Genomic DNA, 20,190 nt, shown 5'->3' with positions numbered 1-20,190 from the left:
TATTATAATTATTACATCTACTACATATTGGGATAGGATCTTGGAGATGGGAATACCCCTTAAACTGAGAATCAGTCAGTGATCTCATTCTGACAGTCTAATGGGAGAGTTTTATAATTATTTTAGCTTTCTTTTCGTCTCCTCTGAGTTGATTTATGACCACAGACCACAGCAAAGTTGAATGTGCAGTGAAACATAGAACCTGTAAAAGCCAAACGGTGCAAAAGTTTTCATGAAACCAAATTGCAAATATGATTTCTAGCCCCAAATTCATACATTTAAATAAAAGAAAAAATCATCACATTGAAAATTCACAGCAATGGAAATCATTAGGCTCTTGGTATTAAAGGGGTTGTCTGCTACTTGGACAACCCCTTCTCAATTACTACATTCCCCCATGTAAAATAAAACACAGCCTATTCTTACCTCTGGTGCTGGCTCCCCAGGGCTTGCGTGACATATTTATATGATGTGACCCCTGCAGCAAATCAGCGGCCGCTAATACTCTGCATCACTCTCATTTCCTTCGCACGTGACTGAAATCCGGGGGGAGTCAGAGCGGCAGCCATGATTTCAGTTTTGCTGAAGGAAGTGAGAGTGAAGCCATGGACCATAGCCGCTGCAGGACTCACATGACAATAATGTCACGGGAAACTCAGAGGTGATGTCTCTGGAACAACATCGGCACGGAGATGAGTACGGGTATTTTTTTATGGGGGAAAATAGTAATTGAGAAAGGGTTTTACAATCCGAATAGTGGACAACCCCTTTAAGAACAAGTTGAGATTACAGCTCAGAGATCCCTATTGTTATCCATGTCAGAAGATGGGTAGATATGGCGTTTTCTTTTTGAGAAATTCTAAGGATCTGAACGTTATAGAATCACTGTTTTCTTAGAGGAGCAGGGATGACACAGATTGTCTCTCCTGCTATACTGAATCAAAATAAACACAAATGACATGCAAAACAACGTGTAAATGATACAAAGTAACATCACAGAAAAAGTAAAAACAATAAATAAGTACATGAAAGTAACAGACTCTTAGGCTACGTTCCCACGATGAGCTTTTGGTGAGCTTTTGACATTGCAGATTTTCTGTACCCATTAAGTAAAATAGGTTACTTGCTTTTCTTTTTAATACGCAGCATAAAAACTTAACAGAAACTGATTGTGGGAATGTAGCCTTATTGTGCCGCTTCCATCTTGCATGACATCTTTCTAGGTTTTGTAAAAGCATTATGAGCGGTGGATATTGATGCTTCATACATACAATACTGGGACATGTCTGTCCTGTTTCCGTAAAGACTTGCCTATTTGATATGGACAGTGTGAATTTAGGAAGCCAAAAATGACAATGAGTGTAAACAAGCAGTCATAATGGAGTGAAGCAGTACAGTGACTATGATGGCCCATTGTCTAGGTGCAGGTCTTGTGGTGCCTCTGGGGGATAATTCATGTCACCTGTCTTGATTAATGACATCCATGTTGTTTGTTATGAGTATAAAGTTTGGGAACAAGAACCTTCTTCCTGCAGAGTCCTTCTTGTTTGTCTTGTGGGCTCATTGTTACCAGCGGAGATCTGGACAAGAGAATAAACTCAGGAAGCAATGGCTCTTCCCCTACAACTTCCATTCACAGAGCAGATGGTAGAGAATATGTTTTGCTTCATTGACTGTGAGGTTCCCATCAACCTCAAGGGAAACATTGCACCTGACATGACCATGCTTTGTAAGAAACCAAGCAGGTGTATTATGTTTATGTGAAAAGCATTGTATATTATTGTAAGTATTGTAAACTTATATTTTAGGAGGCAGTATTCTAGTAGTTAGATTACCATACATACAGGGGCAGTATTATAGTAGTTATATTCTTGCACATAGGGGCAGCATTATAGTAGTTTTATTCTTGTACATAGGGGCAGCATTATAGTAGTTTTATTCTTGTACATAGGGGGCAGTATTATAGTAGTTATATTCTTGTACATAGGAGCAGTATTATAGTAGTTATATTCTTGTACATAGGAGCAATATTATAGTAGGTATATTCTTGTACATAGGGGCAGTATTATAGTAGTTATATTCTTGTACATAGGAGCAGTATTATAGTAGTTATATTCTTGTACATAGGGGCAGTATTATAGTAGTTATATTCTTGTATATAGGGGCAGTATTATAGTCGTTATATTCTTGTACATAGGAGCAGTATTATAGTAGTTATATTCTTGTACATAGGAGCAGTATTATAGTAGGTATATTCTTGTACATAGGGGCAGTATTATAGTCGTTATATTCTTGTACATAGGAGCAATATTATAGTAGTTATATTCTTGTACATAGGAGCAGTATTATAGTAGTTGTATTCTTGTACATAGGAGCAGTATTATTTTAGTTATATTCTTGTCAATAGGGAGCAGTATTATAGTAGTTATATTCCTGTACATAGGGGGCAGTATTATAGTAGTTATATTCTTGTACATAGGGGGCAGTATTATGGTAGTTATATTCTTGTACATAGGGGCAGTATTGTAGTAGTTATATTCTTGTACATAGGGGCAGTATTATAGTTGTTATATTCTTGTACATAGGGGCAGTATTATAGTAGTTATATTCCTGTACATAGGGGCAGTATTATAGTAGTTATATTCTTGTACATAGAGGCGGTATTATAGTAGTTATATTCTTGTACACAGGACAGTATTATAGTAGTTATATTCTTGTACATAGGGGCAATATTATAGTTGTTATATTCTTGTACATATGGGGCAGTATTATAGTAGTTATATTCTTGTACATAGGGGCTGTATTATAGTAGTTATTTTCTTGTACATAGGAGCAGTATTATAGTAGTTATAGTCTTGTACATAGGGGCAGTATCATAGTAGTTATATTCTTGCACATAGGGGCAGTATTATAATAGTTATATTCTTGTACATAGGGGGCAGTATTATAGTAACTATATTCTTGTACATAGGGGCAGTATTATAGTAGTTACAGTCTTGTACATAGGGGCAGTATTATAATAGTTATATTCTTGTACATAGGGGGCAGTATTATAGTAGTTATATACTTGTACATAGGGGGCAGTATTATAGTAGTTATATTCTTGTACATAGGAGCAGGATTATAGTAGTTATATTCTTGTACATAGGGGGCAGTATTATAGTAATTATATTCTTGTGCATAGGAGCAGTATTATAGTAGTTATATTCTTGTTTATAGGGGGCAGTATTATAGTAGTTATATTCTTGTCTATAGAGGGCAGTATTATAGTAGTTATATTCTTGTACATAGGAGGCAGTATTATAGTAGTTATATTCTTGTCAATAGGGAGCAGTATTATAGTAGTTATATTCTTGAACATAGGGGCAGTATTATAATAGTTATATTCTTGTATATAGAGGGAGTATTATAGTAGTTATATTCTTGTACATAGGGGGCAGTATTATAGTAGTTATATTCTTGTACATAGGGGCAGTATTATTGCAGTTATATTCTTGCACAAGGGGCAGTATTATAGTAGTTATATTCTTGTACATAGGAGCAGTATTATAGTAGTTATATTCTTGTACATAGGAGCAGTATTATAGTAGTTATATTCTTGTACATAGGGGCAGTATTATAGTAGTTATATTCTTGTACATAGGAGCAGTATTATAGTAGTTATATTCTTGTACATAGGGGCAGTATTATAGTAGTTATATTCTTGTACATAGGGGCAGAGTGACACAGGAAGGGCAGAGTGTTTCTAATGAGTGAAATGCCATTCAGACTTGTATTTTGGATGTTTTTGGTTGTAATTAAGATTTAAAAAGAGAAAACACAGTAGTTTGACAATAAATGGCTTCACCCAACCAATGAGTGGAGAAAAAGTTTTTTGTTATCATTCATATTCTCTGAAACAAGGCCAAGAAAGGAAAAATTCTGCCAGGGTATGTAAACTTTTGAGCACAACTGTACCTACTAAAATCCCTGGCACCTCTTCTGATTATTTTGCATGGCGTGACATCATGCATGCATGGCGCCGCAATGATGATGTCACGGCGGGCCTACAAATCCGAAGAGGCGCGGGGGACTCCGGCAGGTAGAAGGTGGTTCACAGTGGCTGCTGGACCAGGCTCCTGCGAATGATTCGCTCGACTCTAGTAGGAATTGATACATGGGGTCATTCCTCACCTCTCTTGTCCTGTCCAGGATTTTCTCAGCCAGTATAATGTGATTGGCAGCCTCACGATTCACCAGCTCCGCCAAGCTCCAGTAATTAAGACAAAGCCCCGCTGGAAGATAACAATGTTTGTGACTATGAGTGATATGACTATAAGGTGCATGGTCATCGTAAGTTGCAGTGAAGTGTGTGAAAAGTTATTTTCTTACTGTACTAAGAAATATCAAAACCCTTCCCTTATTTGTACAAATGAAGTTTGCTACCTAGCAAAAGGCAAGCCGATACCATGCGGTATTTAGAACAGTCTGTTCTCACATAAACAATTTCCATCAGCTGACAGACCTATCTCAATGGTTTTTTATAGTCTTCAGAGGTCAGTTTTCAGGATGTGTCATTTGTCACAAATATGTAATTTTTTTTTACTTGGTGTGAATGCCGCTGTTCTGAATCTGGCTATGTGTTTCTTTTGTTCCTGCTCCTTTCCATTCCTGAGATATGGTCTCCATTCTCTGTAAATAAACCTGGTCTCATTACCAAAGTGGATGTGGCCCTCAACTTTTGTCTGTGGGCTTCTTCATGAGAACCCGCCCAGTTGGCTAAAAAAAAAAAATAGATTTATATACAGGTGAGGCTGCGAGCCCACAATGCGTTTTTCAAGCGTTTTTGCGGCGGAATTTCCGCAGCGGAAACGCTTTTAAAACGCTTGGTAATACGTGCCCCATGGTCCCCAATGAAAATCCGCATGTTCTGTGCACATGCTGCGGAATTTTCCGCAGAGGATTTTCTGTGCGGAAAAATCCACAGCATGTCTATTATTTGTGCGTTTCCGCATGCGGATTTGACTACTCAATGCATTTGAAAAATGCAAGTCAAATCCGCATGTAAAAACGCGGCAAAAACTCTTAAACGCGTGTAAAATCCACAAGCGTCTTTACTGCGAAGGACATGCAGAAACGCTGCGGAAATTTTCTGCTTCAATTCTGCATTGTGGGCTCATAGCCTAAGAGGGGGGCCATAGCTCAGGACCAGAGAGGCGCAAGAACAATAAACGAACAGCACCTGATTCAGGAGAACAGCGGCATTTTTACCAGGTAAGAAATTACACATTTTTGACAAGTGGCAGGTTCTCATTAAAGGGGTGGTCCAAAACTAATATTGATTTTCATCCTAAATGTCTTTCATGTCTAAATGTCTGACTAGGAGAAGCGCCTTGTATTATTTTGTGATTGTAGTTGATTCTGTCCTGTGCATTTACAGAGATCTTACCTGTCCAAGAGGAGGAGGAGGAAGATCCAGGTATAGCACTGAGCCCGTGCAGACACCTCTCCAACGCATGCTGAATCCTGTCTTCGGTGCAGGATGTGTTCTGCATTTTAAGGCATGTCCTGAAAGAAAAAGATATGATAAAACATTGTATTCTTAAGCAGTACCTCAAAATGACCTGATCACCCATGTTACTCTAAAGAAAGCTCCAAATTCTAAAAAAAAATGTAATCTTTTAAAAAAATGATCTAGTGAAGGGCTATGAGATTTACTAATATAATATGGTGCCACCTGGTGGCTAAGCAATGTGCACATCCACTAAATTTGCCAGTGCTGGTGGTCACACATGCTCGCTCATTCTCCCAATTAACTGCATAGTGTCAGGACCTAATTACACCAAGCAAGTAACTATGACAATGTCTTGGTTAGAGATGAGCGGTGTTCGACTCGAACTGTTCTCCAATCTCAAATTCGAGCTGTTTTGGGCGGTGTTCGAGCCGTTCGGCGAACCCGAACGATTTGAAAAAAAATTGGCTGTTCGAGGTTATGTTCGATAACTGTTAATTAATGTTAATACGCAGTTTGAGTATACAGCGGGGCGGGAGGAGGGGCAGGGGATGGATCTCTGCAGGAATAATGAAGATCTCCATTTTTTTTTTCTCTTTCCCGCATTCTGTCAGCCTATCAGCAGCGCACACACGGAGCGAACTGCTTTTTTTCACACAAGCAAGGGCATGTGTCATTGGCAGTGTATGTCACATGTCCTTGCCCTATAAGACCCAGGCATTTTCCCCGTCGCCACCATTTTCTCACTGCTGCAGCTGCGTGTTAGACGGCACCGCTGTTGCTGTGTGCGCTATACTTTGTTAATTTCAAGCCAATTTTCGCACAAATCTACAGATAGCTTGGGAGTGGGGAATAGTTGTGATTGCAGTCCTTTTAAGGACTAGGTTACATCATTTCCTACGACTTTTATCAGGCAGGTCTGTGCTCTTAAATAGATAGGTTGGGAGTAAATACTAATTGTAATTGCAGTCCTTTTCAGGGCTAGGTTACATCAGTTCCTATCATTTTTAACAGGCAGGTCTGTGCTCTTAAATAGATAGGTTGGGAGTAAAGACTAATTGTAATTGCAGTCATTTTCAGGACTAAGTTACATCAGTTCCTATCAGTTTTTGCCAGGCAGGTCTGTGCCAGTGCTGTGCAAGTTTTTTTCACAGCATTTGGCTAAATCTAGCAAAGCAAATCCTTTTTGGCCTCTTGCAGTGTGTGTTAGTCAGTGGAGTAGCCTATCTGTGTTGCAAGCTACACCACCTGTGTATAGAATACACATTTTTTTACTGCACCTAGTGAAGTAAAACCTTTTGGGCATAGCATAATTCTATTAGTCCATCTATACTAACCTCCACCAGGTTACAAATTCAATCTAATTTTTTTCTGCATCTAGCTCTGAAAAAATATTTTGGCTTGTAGCAGTGTGTGGGACTTGTTCTATTAGTCCATGTATACTAACCTCCACCAGGTTGCAAATTCAATCTAATTTTTTTCTGCATCTAGCTCTGAAAATTGTAATTGCAGTCATTTTCAGGACTAAGTTACATCAGTTCCTATCAGTTTTTGCCAGGCAGGTCTGTGCCAGTGCTGTGCAAGTTTTTTTCACAGCATTTGGCTAAATCTAGCAAAGCAAATCCTTTTTGGCCTCTTGCAGTGTGTGTTAGTCAGTGGAGTAGCCTATCTGTGTTGCAAGCTACACCACCTGTGTATAGAATACACATTTTTTTACTGCACCTAGTGAAGTAAAACCTTTTGGGCATAGCATAATTCTATTAGTCCATCTATACTAACCTCCACCAGGTTGCAAATTCAATCTAATTTTTTTCTGCATCTAGCTCTGAAAAAATATTTTGGCTTGTAGCAGTGTGTGGGACTTGTTCTATTAGTCCATCTATACTAACCTCCACCAATACTTTTGGGCTAATACCACAGTTTGGCCACTCAGCTCTGCTCGGTTACCATCCATTGTTTTTTGTGCAAACAACTCCAGAGTTGTCAATTAGTTAACCACCAAAATGAGTGGAAAAAGGCCTGCTGCTGGTGGAAAGGGGAATAGGCGTGTTGGGAAGGGATAAAAACGTTGTGTCCGTGGGGTAGGTGTTAAAGCAACAGTAACATCTGCAGAAGAAAGACCATCTTCCAGCCAAACTAAGATGTCTACTTCTTTTAGCGGACAATGTGATTAGATCCCTTTCTTACGGCCACGCCAATTCGCTACAAATTCCAGATGAGGCACAAAAACAGCAGGTGCTTCAACGGATATCAAGTGCTCCTTTAAGTGGGCTCTCCTCCACCTCAACATCACAAATACTCCAGTCCTCAGAGGTGTCACCCCAATCGCACTTGCTTCCTCACAGCTCCCAAGTCTCCAGCTGCCCGTCTGAGTATGGGGTAGAACAGATGGTTGAGTCTGCAGAGCTGTTTACTCATACTATAGCCTGGGAATCAGAGGTCGGCTCCAGAGCTTCTGTGAATCCAGACGAGGAAATGATCTGCACTGATGCCCAGAATCTTTATGAGTCGGATCCAGGACCAGACGCAGAAGGTTCTGACCATAATGTAGACCCTCATTCCCAAACTGTAACTCCTGTTGGTGGAGACAATGAGGAAGACGATGATGAGACTCAAATACCTGATTGGAGCGACAACTTTAGTTTTTTGTCAGGGCAGGAAGAGGTTGGCTCTGAGGACGACGGGTGTGATAACACACAGGGTGATGACGAGGTTGGAGATCCCACTTACTGTCAACCCACAGTCAGCCAAGAGATGAGGTCAGCAGAGGAGGTGGAGGAGGATGCTAGTGACGACGAGGTCAGGTTGCGCCTTCCTGGACAGAGATGTAGTACTGGAAGCACGTCAACAACTGCATCCTCAAACACAACTCTGCCTCTGACCACAAGTCGTTGTGGCTCTTCAGGTCGCATGGGTGCTAAGCCTTGCATAGCCTGGGCATTTTTTCAGATCGATAAAGATGACCCAACTCGTGTTATCTGTAACATTTGTCAGCAAAAACTAAGTAGAGGCCAAAAAATACATAGTTTGAGTACTTCATGCATGAACCGGCACATGGATATGAAGCATAAGTTGCAGTGGGAAGCTCACTGTGCTACAATGCGGCCTAGCCGGCCGGGCCAACCACCGTCTGCCATATCTTGTGCATCCACGGCCTCTTCATCCTCTGTGACTGGGGGGACAGCAGCCACACCTGTTTTGGGACGCAGACCTGCCACCTCTTTACCCGCAACAGCCAGCGTGATTGGCAGGTCATCATTTTCTTTGGAGGTGGAAACACCAGCAGGTGTTCAGCGCTGTCCGACATCGATAGCACCACCTTTGGATCAAGGCAACCTAACATGTCCGCCTGCATCTTCCTCACAGACCGGCAGTTTGCTGGTGGTGTGCTGACAGATAAGCGCACGCGGCTCTCCACTGATAATGTAGACAGACTCACGTTCATAAAGATGAACAAATCATGGATCCGAAATGACTTTTCTACCCCTGTGTCATCCTGGGGAGTAAAAGCTTGATGATTTGTTAAAATCACCTCACCAACCGTTTTAAGCTTTCAAATTACTAATCATGTTTATCTGTATCTTGGCTGGAAAATAATTTGGGCCTTGTAGCAGTGTGCAGTACTGATTCTATTAGGCCATCTATACTAAACTCCACCAGATTTAAAATTACTAATCATGTTTATCTGTATCTTGGCTGGAAAATAATTTGGGCCTTGTAGCAGTGTGCAGTACTGATTCTATTAGGCCATCTATACTAAGCTCCACCAGCTTTCAAATCAATAATAATTTTTAGCTGCATCTAGCCCGGAAAATAATTTTGGGGCTCCTTGATGCGCAAGACACATGAGTGCCTTCTTGCTGCACTACCTGCAACATGACCCTCAGATTGTCAGAATTCGAAATAATTCTGACTACTGGGTTGCCACACTCTTAGATCCCCCACACTCTTCGATCAACCTTTTCATTTTAATAAAGAACAAAAAAATGGTCATTTTTGAAATTATAAGCATTAGCAGGTTATTAGAAACTGAAATCAAACAGTTTTCAACTCAAAACTTTATTCTAGGTGATGTTACATTTGCACATAGGACCCCTTGTTCGAAAGGAGCTTCTGAACTCTCTCGTCCATTGAATTTGTCAGGTTTTGGATGGTTTCTGCTTCAATTGTTTTGCATGAGGACAGAATACCCTCCCAGAGCTGTTGCTTAGATGTGAACTGCCTCCCGCCATCATAGACACTCCTTTTGATGATGCTCCAGAGGTTCTGAATGGGGTTGAGGTCAGGGGAGCATGGGGGTCACACCATAAGTTTGTCCGCTTTTATGCCCATATCAGCCAGAGATGCAGATGTGTTATGTGCAGCATGAGACGGTGCATTATCATGCATGAAAATGATCTTGCTGCTGAATACACGGTTCTTCTTCTTGAACCATGGCAGGAAGTGCTGTTTGAGAAACTCCACATACATTATGGAGTTCATCTTTACCCCTTCAGGGATCCTAAAGGGGCCGACAATCTCTCTCCCCATGATTCCAGCCCAAAACATTACTCCACCTCCTCCTTGTTGGCGCCGTATCCGTGTTTGCATGGGGTGTCCATCAACCAGCCATCCTCCACTCCATCCATCTGGACCATCGAGCGTTGCACGGCACTCATCGCTGAACAAAACAGTTTTGAAGTCAGTCTTCATGTATTGTTTGGCCCACTGAAGCCGTTTCTGCTTGTGTGCAGTGGATAGAGGAGGTCGACAGGATGGCTTACGCACAGCTGCAAACCTCTGAAGGACTCTGCATCTTGTTGTTTGGGGGACGTTGAAGGCACCAACAGCTTCAAAAACTTGTCTGCTGCTATGACAAGGCTTTTTTGCCGCTGCTCTTTTAACCTGACGTAATTGCCTGTAGGAAAGAGTCCTCAATTTTCCCTTATCAGCACGCACACGTGTGTACTGTGAATCAGCTACATACTTCTTGATTGTGCGATGATCAGGATGAAGTGTCTTGGCAATGTTGATTGTAGTCATGCCTTGACCTAAACACTCCACAATTTGTTGCTTCTCAGCAGCCGACACATCCTTTTTCTTTCCCATTTTGGCAGAAAATGTAGGCTGCTTAATAATGTGGGACAGCCCTCTAAGTAGTCTTGCCTTTCATTGGACACACTTGCCAAACTAATTAGCACAGGTGTCTGCAATTGCTTACAGTGATATAAAGAGCCCTGACACACATCACCATCAATGAGTTTAACTGACAAACAAAAAAATTCTTACCTTATCACTCCTAAACATTTTTTGCATAATAATTTGGAACACAGTGTACATGTGCTTTTCCACAAAACACCAGTGGTTCACGTAGTGAATCTTACCGTTCTAACTTGCCAACCGTGGTCTGTATGGAGTTGTTCAATAAAGGGCCCAAAATTAAGATAACAGACGGGAGAGGTCTCTATGAATACGAATTCCTAAGTATTTGATACCCTGTGAGGGCCAGGCAAAGGGAAAGTTGGACTGGATGGAATCCTGTATGGATTTGGGGAGGGAGACATCGAGGGCCTCAGACTTCGCTGCATTGATTTTAAAATTTGACCATGTAACAAAGTGATCTATTTCAGCCATAACAGCAGGGATGGATATATGTGATTGAGTGATATATACTAGGAATCATCAGCAAATGCAGCGCTCTTGTGCTCGGTGCCTCCCAACTCAATCCACCTAATATTGGGGTTATGGCAAATTGATGAGAGCAGGTGCTCCGTCACTAGGATGTATAAGAGAGGGGACAGAGGACATCCCTGCCTTGTCCCATTGGTGATTATGAAAGGTGATGAAAATGTTCCATTTATCTTCAGCCTAGGTGACGTATTGCGATACAGGGCCGTGATTTTGCCTATAAAAGGGTCCCCTAGACCCCTACCCCAAGCTTTTTAAGAGAATAATATATGGCATGCCAGGAGACTCTATGGAATGCTTTCTCAGCATCCAACGAGAGTATCTAATTACAAATTTTTAACTGCATCTAGCCCAGGAAATACTTTGTGCCTAGTAGCAGTGTCTGCTAGTCAGCGGATTATCCCAGCTGTTAAGCAAGCTACACCACCTGTAGTTTGGACACTTCATTTTTGCAAAGGAAATGGTTCGGGACACTCAGTGAAGAGCATCGGGGAGGCACCCCAAGGCATAGGGGCTGGGACTGGCGGTAGGACGCCTTGCGGTGGGTCGCCAAGCTCGATCCTTATAAAAGCTTTTTAACTGCAGCAGCTTTAGTGGATGCTACTGGAGCTGGCTTGAGACTTGCCCTTCAATAGATCCTTGTAAAAGGATTTAAAGTGTACTCATTCAAATTAAAGAGACAATTTAAATTAAAAAGATTAGACCTGCCTCCACCGCAGGGGGGCTCGCTCGACCCACCAGCGGACAGGCACCAGTATTGGGAGAGGGGGGCTGGCCTTCAGGGTCCACCGCGGCTCTGGCACAAACCCGGCGACACGGAGGTGGCACGGGCAGGAACGGACTGGCCGTGTCGGCTTCGCACTTTTTTGGTTTTAGAAGGGCATGACATGCCTATATCTGTGTCTCCCCCTCCTTTTACTCCTCCACCTCTTTTCTTTTCAAATGACTATATGTACTTGTCACTTTTCCATGTGTTAGTTGTGTCTTCTGACCAGTTTGTCAGCTTTTGGACACCTTTGAAGGTGTTTTCTATGTGTTTCTATGTGTTTTTGTTTGCCTGCCATTGGTTTTAACGGTGTTCGAAGGTGTTCGACGAACAGTTCGGCGAACATACGGGTGTTCGACGAACCGAACTCGAACACTACGGGGGTGGCTCAACACTAGTCTTGGTAGTCCAGGGTCTACTGAAGGCTATGTTTTTACACCTAGATTATCGGTGCTTTTACAGTACACTGCAATACTATAGTATTGCAGTGTATTGTACAAGCGATCGCAGGTTCAAGTCCTAAAAAATGTAAATATATGCACATACAGTTTATAAAAGCTGAAATCACCCCCTTTCAACACCCTCGAAAAAATCTAAATAAAAAAAAAGTTACATACGTGGCATACCACATGTGTAAATGTCTGAACTAATAAAATATAATATTTTCCCCATATAATGATTGCAAAAAATGGCAGAAACACAGGATCCCTCCAAAAAAACGGACTAAAAAGAGATCAGAAAGTCTTATGATAAAATTACAGCTTGTCCCTCAACAAACAAGACCTCATTCAACTCTCTCAAGCAATAGCCTAATCCTGGAGCCGCCATGCTATGTTCACTGCGGACCAATCAGTTGAAATGGCTTTCTGCCCTGCTTGTCAGGGAAGAAACAGAACCTCTGTAGTACATGTCAATATAGCTGTGATGACTCCTTATTCAAGGGAAATAAATAGGGACGATGCTGTCAGCTGCCAGTGGGAGAAGGAGACTGATTCTGTCTAGAGCTCGTCTTCAGCGAAATGAATAAGAAGTAGCACCAAAAAGAAATGATTTCTGCCCTGCCTGTCAGCGAAGAAGCAGAACCTATGTAGTACATGTCAACATAGCTGTGATGACTCCTTATACAAGGGAAATAAATAGGGACGATGCTGTCAGCTGCCAGTGGGAGAAGGAGACTGATTCTTTCTAGAGCTCGTCTTCAGCAGAATGAATAAGAAATAGCACCAAAGGGAGCAAGGACAGAAATTTTTTTTATGCTAGAAATGCAGCCAATTACTGAAAAGCATTTATTAACAGCATATTAGTAGGAAAATGATTCCAGAGATAGCTCCTTTTAATAGAAATAAAACGCTACAAAACTTCTCATGTGAACAGCTAAGTGGATTTCTCATAGAAGTAAATGGGGATGTTTTTCCAAGTGTTATATTAGGTGGTTTTAAGGAGGATTTAGCAGAAAATCCATAGTGTAAATTGTCAATATATGCTGTGCATTTTTTATACAGATTTCACTCTTCTCCACAAGGAAGTTCACTTTAAAATCTACACTATTTGTTGCTGATTTTGCCACTTGATTTGCTGCAGATTTTCGAATGAAGAATTGTACACTGGAAATATGCCGCATGGACATACTCTAAGGCGCTGCTGCCAGTTGAAGAGCTGCCAATACTCCTCCAAAAACAACCCATGGCACCCAATAAACACCGCACACATTAGATTCTACTGGTCGATGGAGTAGGACAAAATGTCTTACCAAAAGGAACGGACAGAAGAGATTTAATGGCCATGTTGTATTGCACCCAATATTATTAGAATTAAAATACTAATAATATTGCAATATTCATCAAAACAGCATAACGTAAAGGTTTAACCAATAATTTTTATGACGATCTCCTCAGCCGGGGACAGGTCTGTAGGAGTCCTGATTATCAGCACTATAGTTGTTTGGGCAGCTCGATGTTGAAACATTGGTCCTCTTCACATAGTAGGAAATTCCCCAAGTAATTTCTGTGAATGGGACATTATCTTGCACCGTAAATGGCGACTGTAAAGTAAGATATGAGGCGCTAGAGCCTACAACTTCCCTCTTTCTTATCTCATAGTGCAAAACAAAGCATTTGTATGTCAGTCTGAACAGAAGAAAAGGAGAACACATAGGAGTAAGAGCAAACAACGTTGTATGTGACCTTTTAAAAGGCGATACGTCATAAGTGGTCTGGTGTGGACTTTATATGCTTATTCTTCTGCAAGTGCCATATTGTATAGCTTAAAGGTGTCCACACACTGCACAACTGAACCCGCCAATATCTGTTGTATTGTCTACTTAATTGGTATTGGGCTCTCCTAACTCTCCCTGACACATGGTGAAAAGAAGGGTTGTGCGTATTGCATTTCAACATGTACTATGCCTTGCTCTCACAGGAACCTATTTCCCTTTTCCCACTAAAATAATCAAGTTGATATAAATAACCAGTATGCCAAAAGTTATTTAATGTGTGTAACCACATTTAAAGTGTAACATTAATATATCGCTACCCCTTAAAAGCACTGAAGGTGGTCTGGAATTGAGTGCAGGGCAGAAATGCTCAGCTCCTGCATGAGGTTCTGTTAGGTTCACCTGGCGAGGTGGATTCACAAAGCCACTGGTCAGGGTGAACACACGGACCTAGAATGTTGGCACAGCAGGCTGGAAGGCACGTGGAATAGTAAAACCAGGACCACAAACTAGACTATACTGGACGACAGACAAACAAGTGAGGCAGCACACACCGGAAGCCATAGAACCAGGAGGGCTGATGAAGGGGAAAACAGCAGGGCTGAGGAAGAACTCAGATGTAGGTAGCAGAATCCAAAATAGATTGTAGCATAATATGAACAGTCTCTAATAACATTTCGTAATGCTTACAGCAAATGATGGGTTAACCAGCAGGTCACAGAAACAGCATGTTCACATCACTTTAGAGTCCTCTAATGCTCTAGCATATGCCACTTCCGCTCTCATACTAAATGTAAGTTATAGAGATCTAGAACAGAAGACTGCAACTTTAAGTGAACAGATACTAATAACAGTTTGTGATGCTTAAAGCAAATGATAGGTTAACTGTCAGCTTTCAGAAGCAGCAGTAGCAAATAGCAAATACAAGAGTCTGAGGAGATGATGGCTATAGAAGGAACTGGCAATCTCCAAACAATTGGCAACTGAACACATTACAATCTCTACTCAAACTCAGGGGTGAGTCCAGGTGGGCCTTAAAAGACACAATCTGGAGCACAACAAAGAGTGGCAGCCATAGGGGAATGGAGCGGAGCTTGGTCTTGAAAACAGGACAGGTGCTTAACAGTCTGTGGGTCCTTATACCACAGTACATGAACACATGCAAGTGCTGAACACTTCAGCCATGTAATTTGAGTAATTAGTGGGGTTCTCAGGACCTGGACTACCACTGATCCCTTATACTTTAAGGGATATTCCCTTCTTGAAGGTTTATAGAATATTCACACTCTATGCCATTAATGCCTTATACGTAGGTGACCCTGATTTGCCACAAGCCATTTCCCGACCATAATCCATGTAAAGTCACTCCCCATTGAAGTTTCAATATATATCTTTACTATTTCCATAGGTATAATCAACAAAAAAAGTTAAGGGCTGGTCAAGTTTAATAAATTCATCCTTGACACATTAAATAAACATAATGGACATTTAACTTTATATAGAATCATATGAAGTGTTAGCTCTATCACTTTTCCTTCCTGCATTCAACTAATAGCAATGGGAAATTAAGACTTCCTTTCCACTGTATTAAGCTTCCCTTTCCCGTGCTTCATACAATAAGCTAGCTCAACCTGACAGTGGGTCAAGTGGCTTTATATTCCTTGTCTGAACGGTCCCATTCATAGTGACCCCAGAATGACAGGATTCCCAGGAGTAGGCACCAGGCCAGATCTACAGGCATTAAACACTGCATGCCCTGTATAAATCTTAAGGGAAAACACAGGATTTGTAGGTCTTAATTCATCTACAATGTGCAGATCTTTTTGGTGCGGTTGTAGAAATAAGGAGGAATAAGTAATCTCAAACATTTTCATGGCGTGTTCAAAAAAGTAGGGCAGCGTTAATTACGCAACTACTTTTTAGTAAAGGTCATCTTGCCTTGGTCTACCACCAGATAAAGGTCCAAGCTAAACACCAACACCTACCCCGGACTGTTGCTTAGCTGAAAGGGCAAAGCTCAGCTTAAGGGCATGTTCACATCACTTTAGAGCCTTCAATTGCTCCAGCATATGCAACTTCCATTCTCATAATAAAAAAACACGATGCCATTGCATAGAAAAGCATTGTTTAGTGCTATTTTCGCTGTATTAAAAAAAGGTATACAACACATTCTGGCCTGCTAGAGTATCAAAAGGACACTCTGCTTAGACAGCTTCCCAACAGTGATAGATAATGTTTATTTGATTGAGAAAAATTTAAATTGATGGACCTATGTCTTTTTTCAACCTATGTAATTATGCATAAATGTATGTTCATTGCTTTATACATTTTTAGACTCCCTCATATGCAGTTTACAGCCTGTGATAAGTATCAAATTTTTCTCTAGTGGGAGAGTCTCTCCCAGTAATACATGCTGGATGTGAAGTTTTTGTGTCTCTCCCAGTAATGTAGACTGGATGTGATATTTCTATGTCTCTCCCAGTAATATAGGCTGGATATGAGGTTTCTCTTTTTCTCCCAGTAATATAGACTGGATGTGAGATTTCTATGTCTCTCCCAATAATATAAGCTGGATGTGAGGTTTCTCTTTTTCTCCCAGAAATATAGGCTGAGTGTGAGGTTTTTGTGACCATCCCAGTAATATAGGCTGGATGGGAGGTCTGTATGTCTTTCCTAGTAATACATGTTTGAAGTGAGCTCTGTGTGGCTCTCTCAGTAATATCGGCTGGATGTGAGGCCTGTGTGGCCCTCTCATTAATATAGATTGGGTGAGAGGTCTGTGTGTATCTGTGTCCAGGGCGTTGTTATCTCCATTAGCTAATATATCAACCTGTTTTTTCTGCCCTCCCTGAGACTGTAAATACTTTCTCCTCTCTGGACGTCTGTGTACAAACCACCTCCCCACCACTTCTGCTATCCCTAAGGCTAGGGTCACGCGGCAGTATTTTCTCTCATCCGAGAAGATCGGGCCGATTGTGCTAATCACACTCTGATCAGAGTTTGATCAGATTGTGAGCATACTGTGATCTGATTTTCTCGGATGAGGAGAAGATGGAAAAAAAAATTCTCCATTGTCTCCATTCTGTCAGTCCATGAAAATCGGACTCCATACAGATGTCATTCAAGTGCAGTCCGATGTTTTCCTTGGAGTAATTGACTTGCATTGCCGAGTGTGATATGAATATTGGATACAAATCGTGCATGACTTGATTTTTTCATTGGACAGACTCTGACATTTGCATGGCCCAATAGCAATATTGGTCCGAGTGTGACATCCAATGTTTTGTTGGATCGCTCTCGGACTGAAAATATTTTTGGTCTGCAGGAGCCCTACAGTGAGAGAAGGGAGAGCAGAAAGAGCTGTCAGAACTAGTGTTGAGCATTCCGATACTGAAATATCGGGTATCGACCGATATTCGCGGTATCGGAATTCCGATACTTAATTCCGATACTTTTACAATATCGAATACCGGAATCGGAAGTTCCCATAATGCCTGCGCTCTGCAGTGTCTCTGAAGGATGACAAGCTGGATGGCAGCGCTCAGCTTACTGTACTTGTCATTTAGTGTTAAAGGATTTATTAAAAAAAATAATAGTGTTTTCATGCACCTTCTCTTTAAAAAAGCCGGCCGGCAATTCAGCAGCGGCATACACCGGTACCCGACAATTTAGAACAGAAAGAATAGAGCATCACACATAGATTAGATAGATAGAAACATGTCAGTCACAAATATAAGAAGTACAGTGACAGTGTTGCTTACTCTACTTGTCATTTAGTGTTAAAGGATTTATAAAAAAAAATAATAGTGTTTTCATGCTCCGTCTCTTTAAAAAAGCCGGCCGGCAATTCAGCATCGGTACCCGACAATTTAGAATAGAAAGAATAGAGCATCACACATAGATTAGATACATAGAAACATGTCAGTCACAAATATAAGAAGTACAGTGATAGTGTTGATTACTGTACTTGTTATTTAGTGTTAATGTGGCACCCCAGGGGTCTGCTTGCCACAGTAATAGAAATATTATGTCTGAGAGCAAGTGGGAGGTTTCTCTGGTCAGGAGCCCTAAGCATGCAACACGGCCCACCCAGACCTGGGAGGGGAGGAATCTGCCCTTATAAACTGGGTCTGGGGCGGGATTAGTGAGTGAAGTCCCAGACAGAGACGCAGTCAGGTCTGGAGGACAGCAGACACAGGGAAAGTGACAACAGGAGCTCTGTAGGAGCAGGAGCGAGTGCCAGAGGCTGGAAGCTAGAAAGCTCGCCTTGGCTGAAGACACTAAACCCGGACACGGAGTCCGAGGCTGTGGGGACATCCAGGTCCAGCAGCAGAATCCAACCGGCAGGGGATTCCATGTCCTCTGGCCATAGAAGCCCGGAGGCACGGTCACAAGCAAGGGACCAGCACCGCCATTGTGAAGCGGAGGCTAACGGAAGGCCCCAAGTCACCGGCCATACGGGTGAGCACCACACGGTATACTCAGGGACGTGGGCTACTTCTACCCGCATAGAGCAAGGTAGCCAGGAAAGAGTGCAGATAGTCGGGGAGGCCTACAACTCCACCTAGCCAGGGGAGATCCTACTTGCTTACAGACTGACCAGGCCCCTACTGCTAACCAGTACTCCCGGGAGGGTCTGCGTTATTCCATCAGTAAAGACCCTGAACTGCACCACACATCTCTGTGTTTCTTCGCCGCACCAGCACCATCAGTACTGCGACGCTCACACCATCACTCCCATCATCCACACTAGCTGCCCTGAGGCAATACTCCTCCCGTGGGGAGTTATCCCATACTCAGCTGCGCAAACAACATCAGCCTCAGCGGTCTGCAGCGCAGCAGCGGTCCCCACTGACCGCAATCCACGGGTGGCGTAGTCGGACATTTGTTATTACCTAGGACTGCCACTGGTTTGACCGCCCTGGGCACGGACCGGGTCACCGCCACACTGAGACTACAACCCCCAGCGATCCGGCTCCGTGTATCCCCTGCACAGCACAAGCCCAGGGGGCGCGTCAACTTTGGCGTAGTCGGCAGGATTTCGTGCCCGCAACCACCGAGTACTGCGTGCCTGAAAAAGACTTTTATACTTACCTGTGGTGAAGTTTCCCGCCGTCCGGAGTCGTTTCCCGCCATCGGACGCCATCTTGGACCGTTTCCCGCCGTCTTCTGCCGTCTTCCCGCCATCCGCAGCTGCTTCCCGCCTTCAGACGCCATCTTCGGGACGCCGCACGGGAAGAAGAGGGGCGTGGACGCCGAAAGCGCGCGAGATCTGAAGCTCCGCCCCACGCACTGACGCTGCGCAAGGTCCTGGAAGGGAGGAAGAGCGACGCTGACGTCATCGGAGCGCGACGCCAGGTCCTCTACCCCGACGATTGACTGCGGAGCCGCAGCCTACGGAAGAAGAGCATCGCAAGGTAGGCCACGGTCCACTGGGGGGGGTAGAAGGATGTCGGACACCGAGGGGAGCTCCACTGCCACAGCCACCGCCAGCGCAACCGCTGCAGCGGTCATGCCATTCACCATGCCCTATATCCCGGGGGCAACCTGGCTACCCCAGTACTCAGGAGAGTCACATACTCTAAGTGACTTTAGGGAAAGACTAGATAGCCTCTTCCAGGTATACCCCCTCACAGAAGAGCAAAAAGTGAGCATTCTGGTGGCCCAGTTAATCGGGGCAGCCCAAAGGGAGGTAAAGTCCTGGTCACCTGGGAAGAAGAGGACTGTCAGAGAAATACTAGCCCGGCTGAAAGACACATTTGACACCCGCACCTCAGCCGAGATAAAACTAAGATTTTACGGGTGCAAACAACGGGCACACGAAAGTATAAGAGACTATGCTCTAAACCTACAAGAGGCCCTGAGAGCCATTAAGCAGGCAGACCCTGACAGCGTGGGAAATGAAGACAAGCTGTTGACTGAACAATTTATTGAGGGTCTACTGTGCAATGCCCACCGAACCCAGTTGCGAGCAATGGCCTTACAGGACCCTGACCTGGACTTTGCACAGTTCAAGGACAGAGCCATCCGGGTGCTCCGAGAACCGGCACCAGG

At 42.9% G+C, this 20,190-nt stretch overlaps 1 protein-coding gene across 2 annotated transcripts in view; it reads right to left on the bottom strand.

The window, feature by feature from the left end:
• The window catches only part of PIK3R5 (phosphoinositide-3-kinase regulatory subunit 5), a 140,892-nt gene that overhangs the window by 26,835 nt on the left and 93,867 nt on the right, over nucleotides 1–20,190 (bottom strand). For both annotated transcript variants that reach the window (XM_073682461.1, XM_073682462.1), the window contains exons 2-3: nucleotides 5,429–5,547; nucleotides 4,174–4,274 (exon numbers count right to left, since the gene is read on the bottom strand). In XM_073682461.1, coding sequence (XP_073538562.1) covers nucleotides 4,174–4,274; nucleotides 5,429–5,534 — 207 coding nt within the window. In that variant the 5' untranslated portion in view covers nucleotides 5,535–5,547. The remainder of the gene's footprint in view (nucleotides 1–4,173; nucleotides 4,275–5,428; nucleotides 5,548–20,190) is intronic.

Source organism: Phyllobates terribilis, unplaced genomic scaffold (assembly GCF_046119375.1).
Source record: "Phyllobates terribilis strain yellow unplaced genomic scaffold, ASM4611937v1 Scaffold_5__5_contigs__length_657084704, whole genome shotgun sequence".
Classification (NCBI taxonomy): domain Eukaryota; kingdom Metazoa; phylum Chordata; class Amphibia; order Anura; family Dendrobatidae; genus Phyllobates; species Phyllobates terribilis.
The sequence above is the reverse complement of the archived record's forward strand: the minus strand, read 5'-3'. Positions and strand labels throughout refer to the sequence as shown.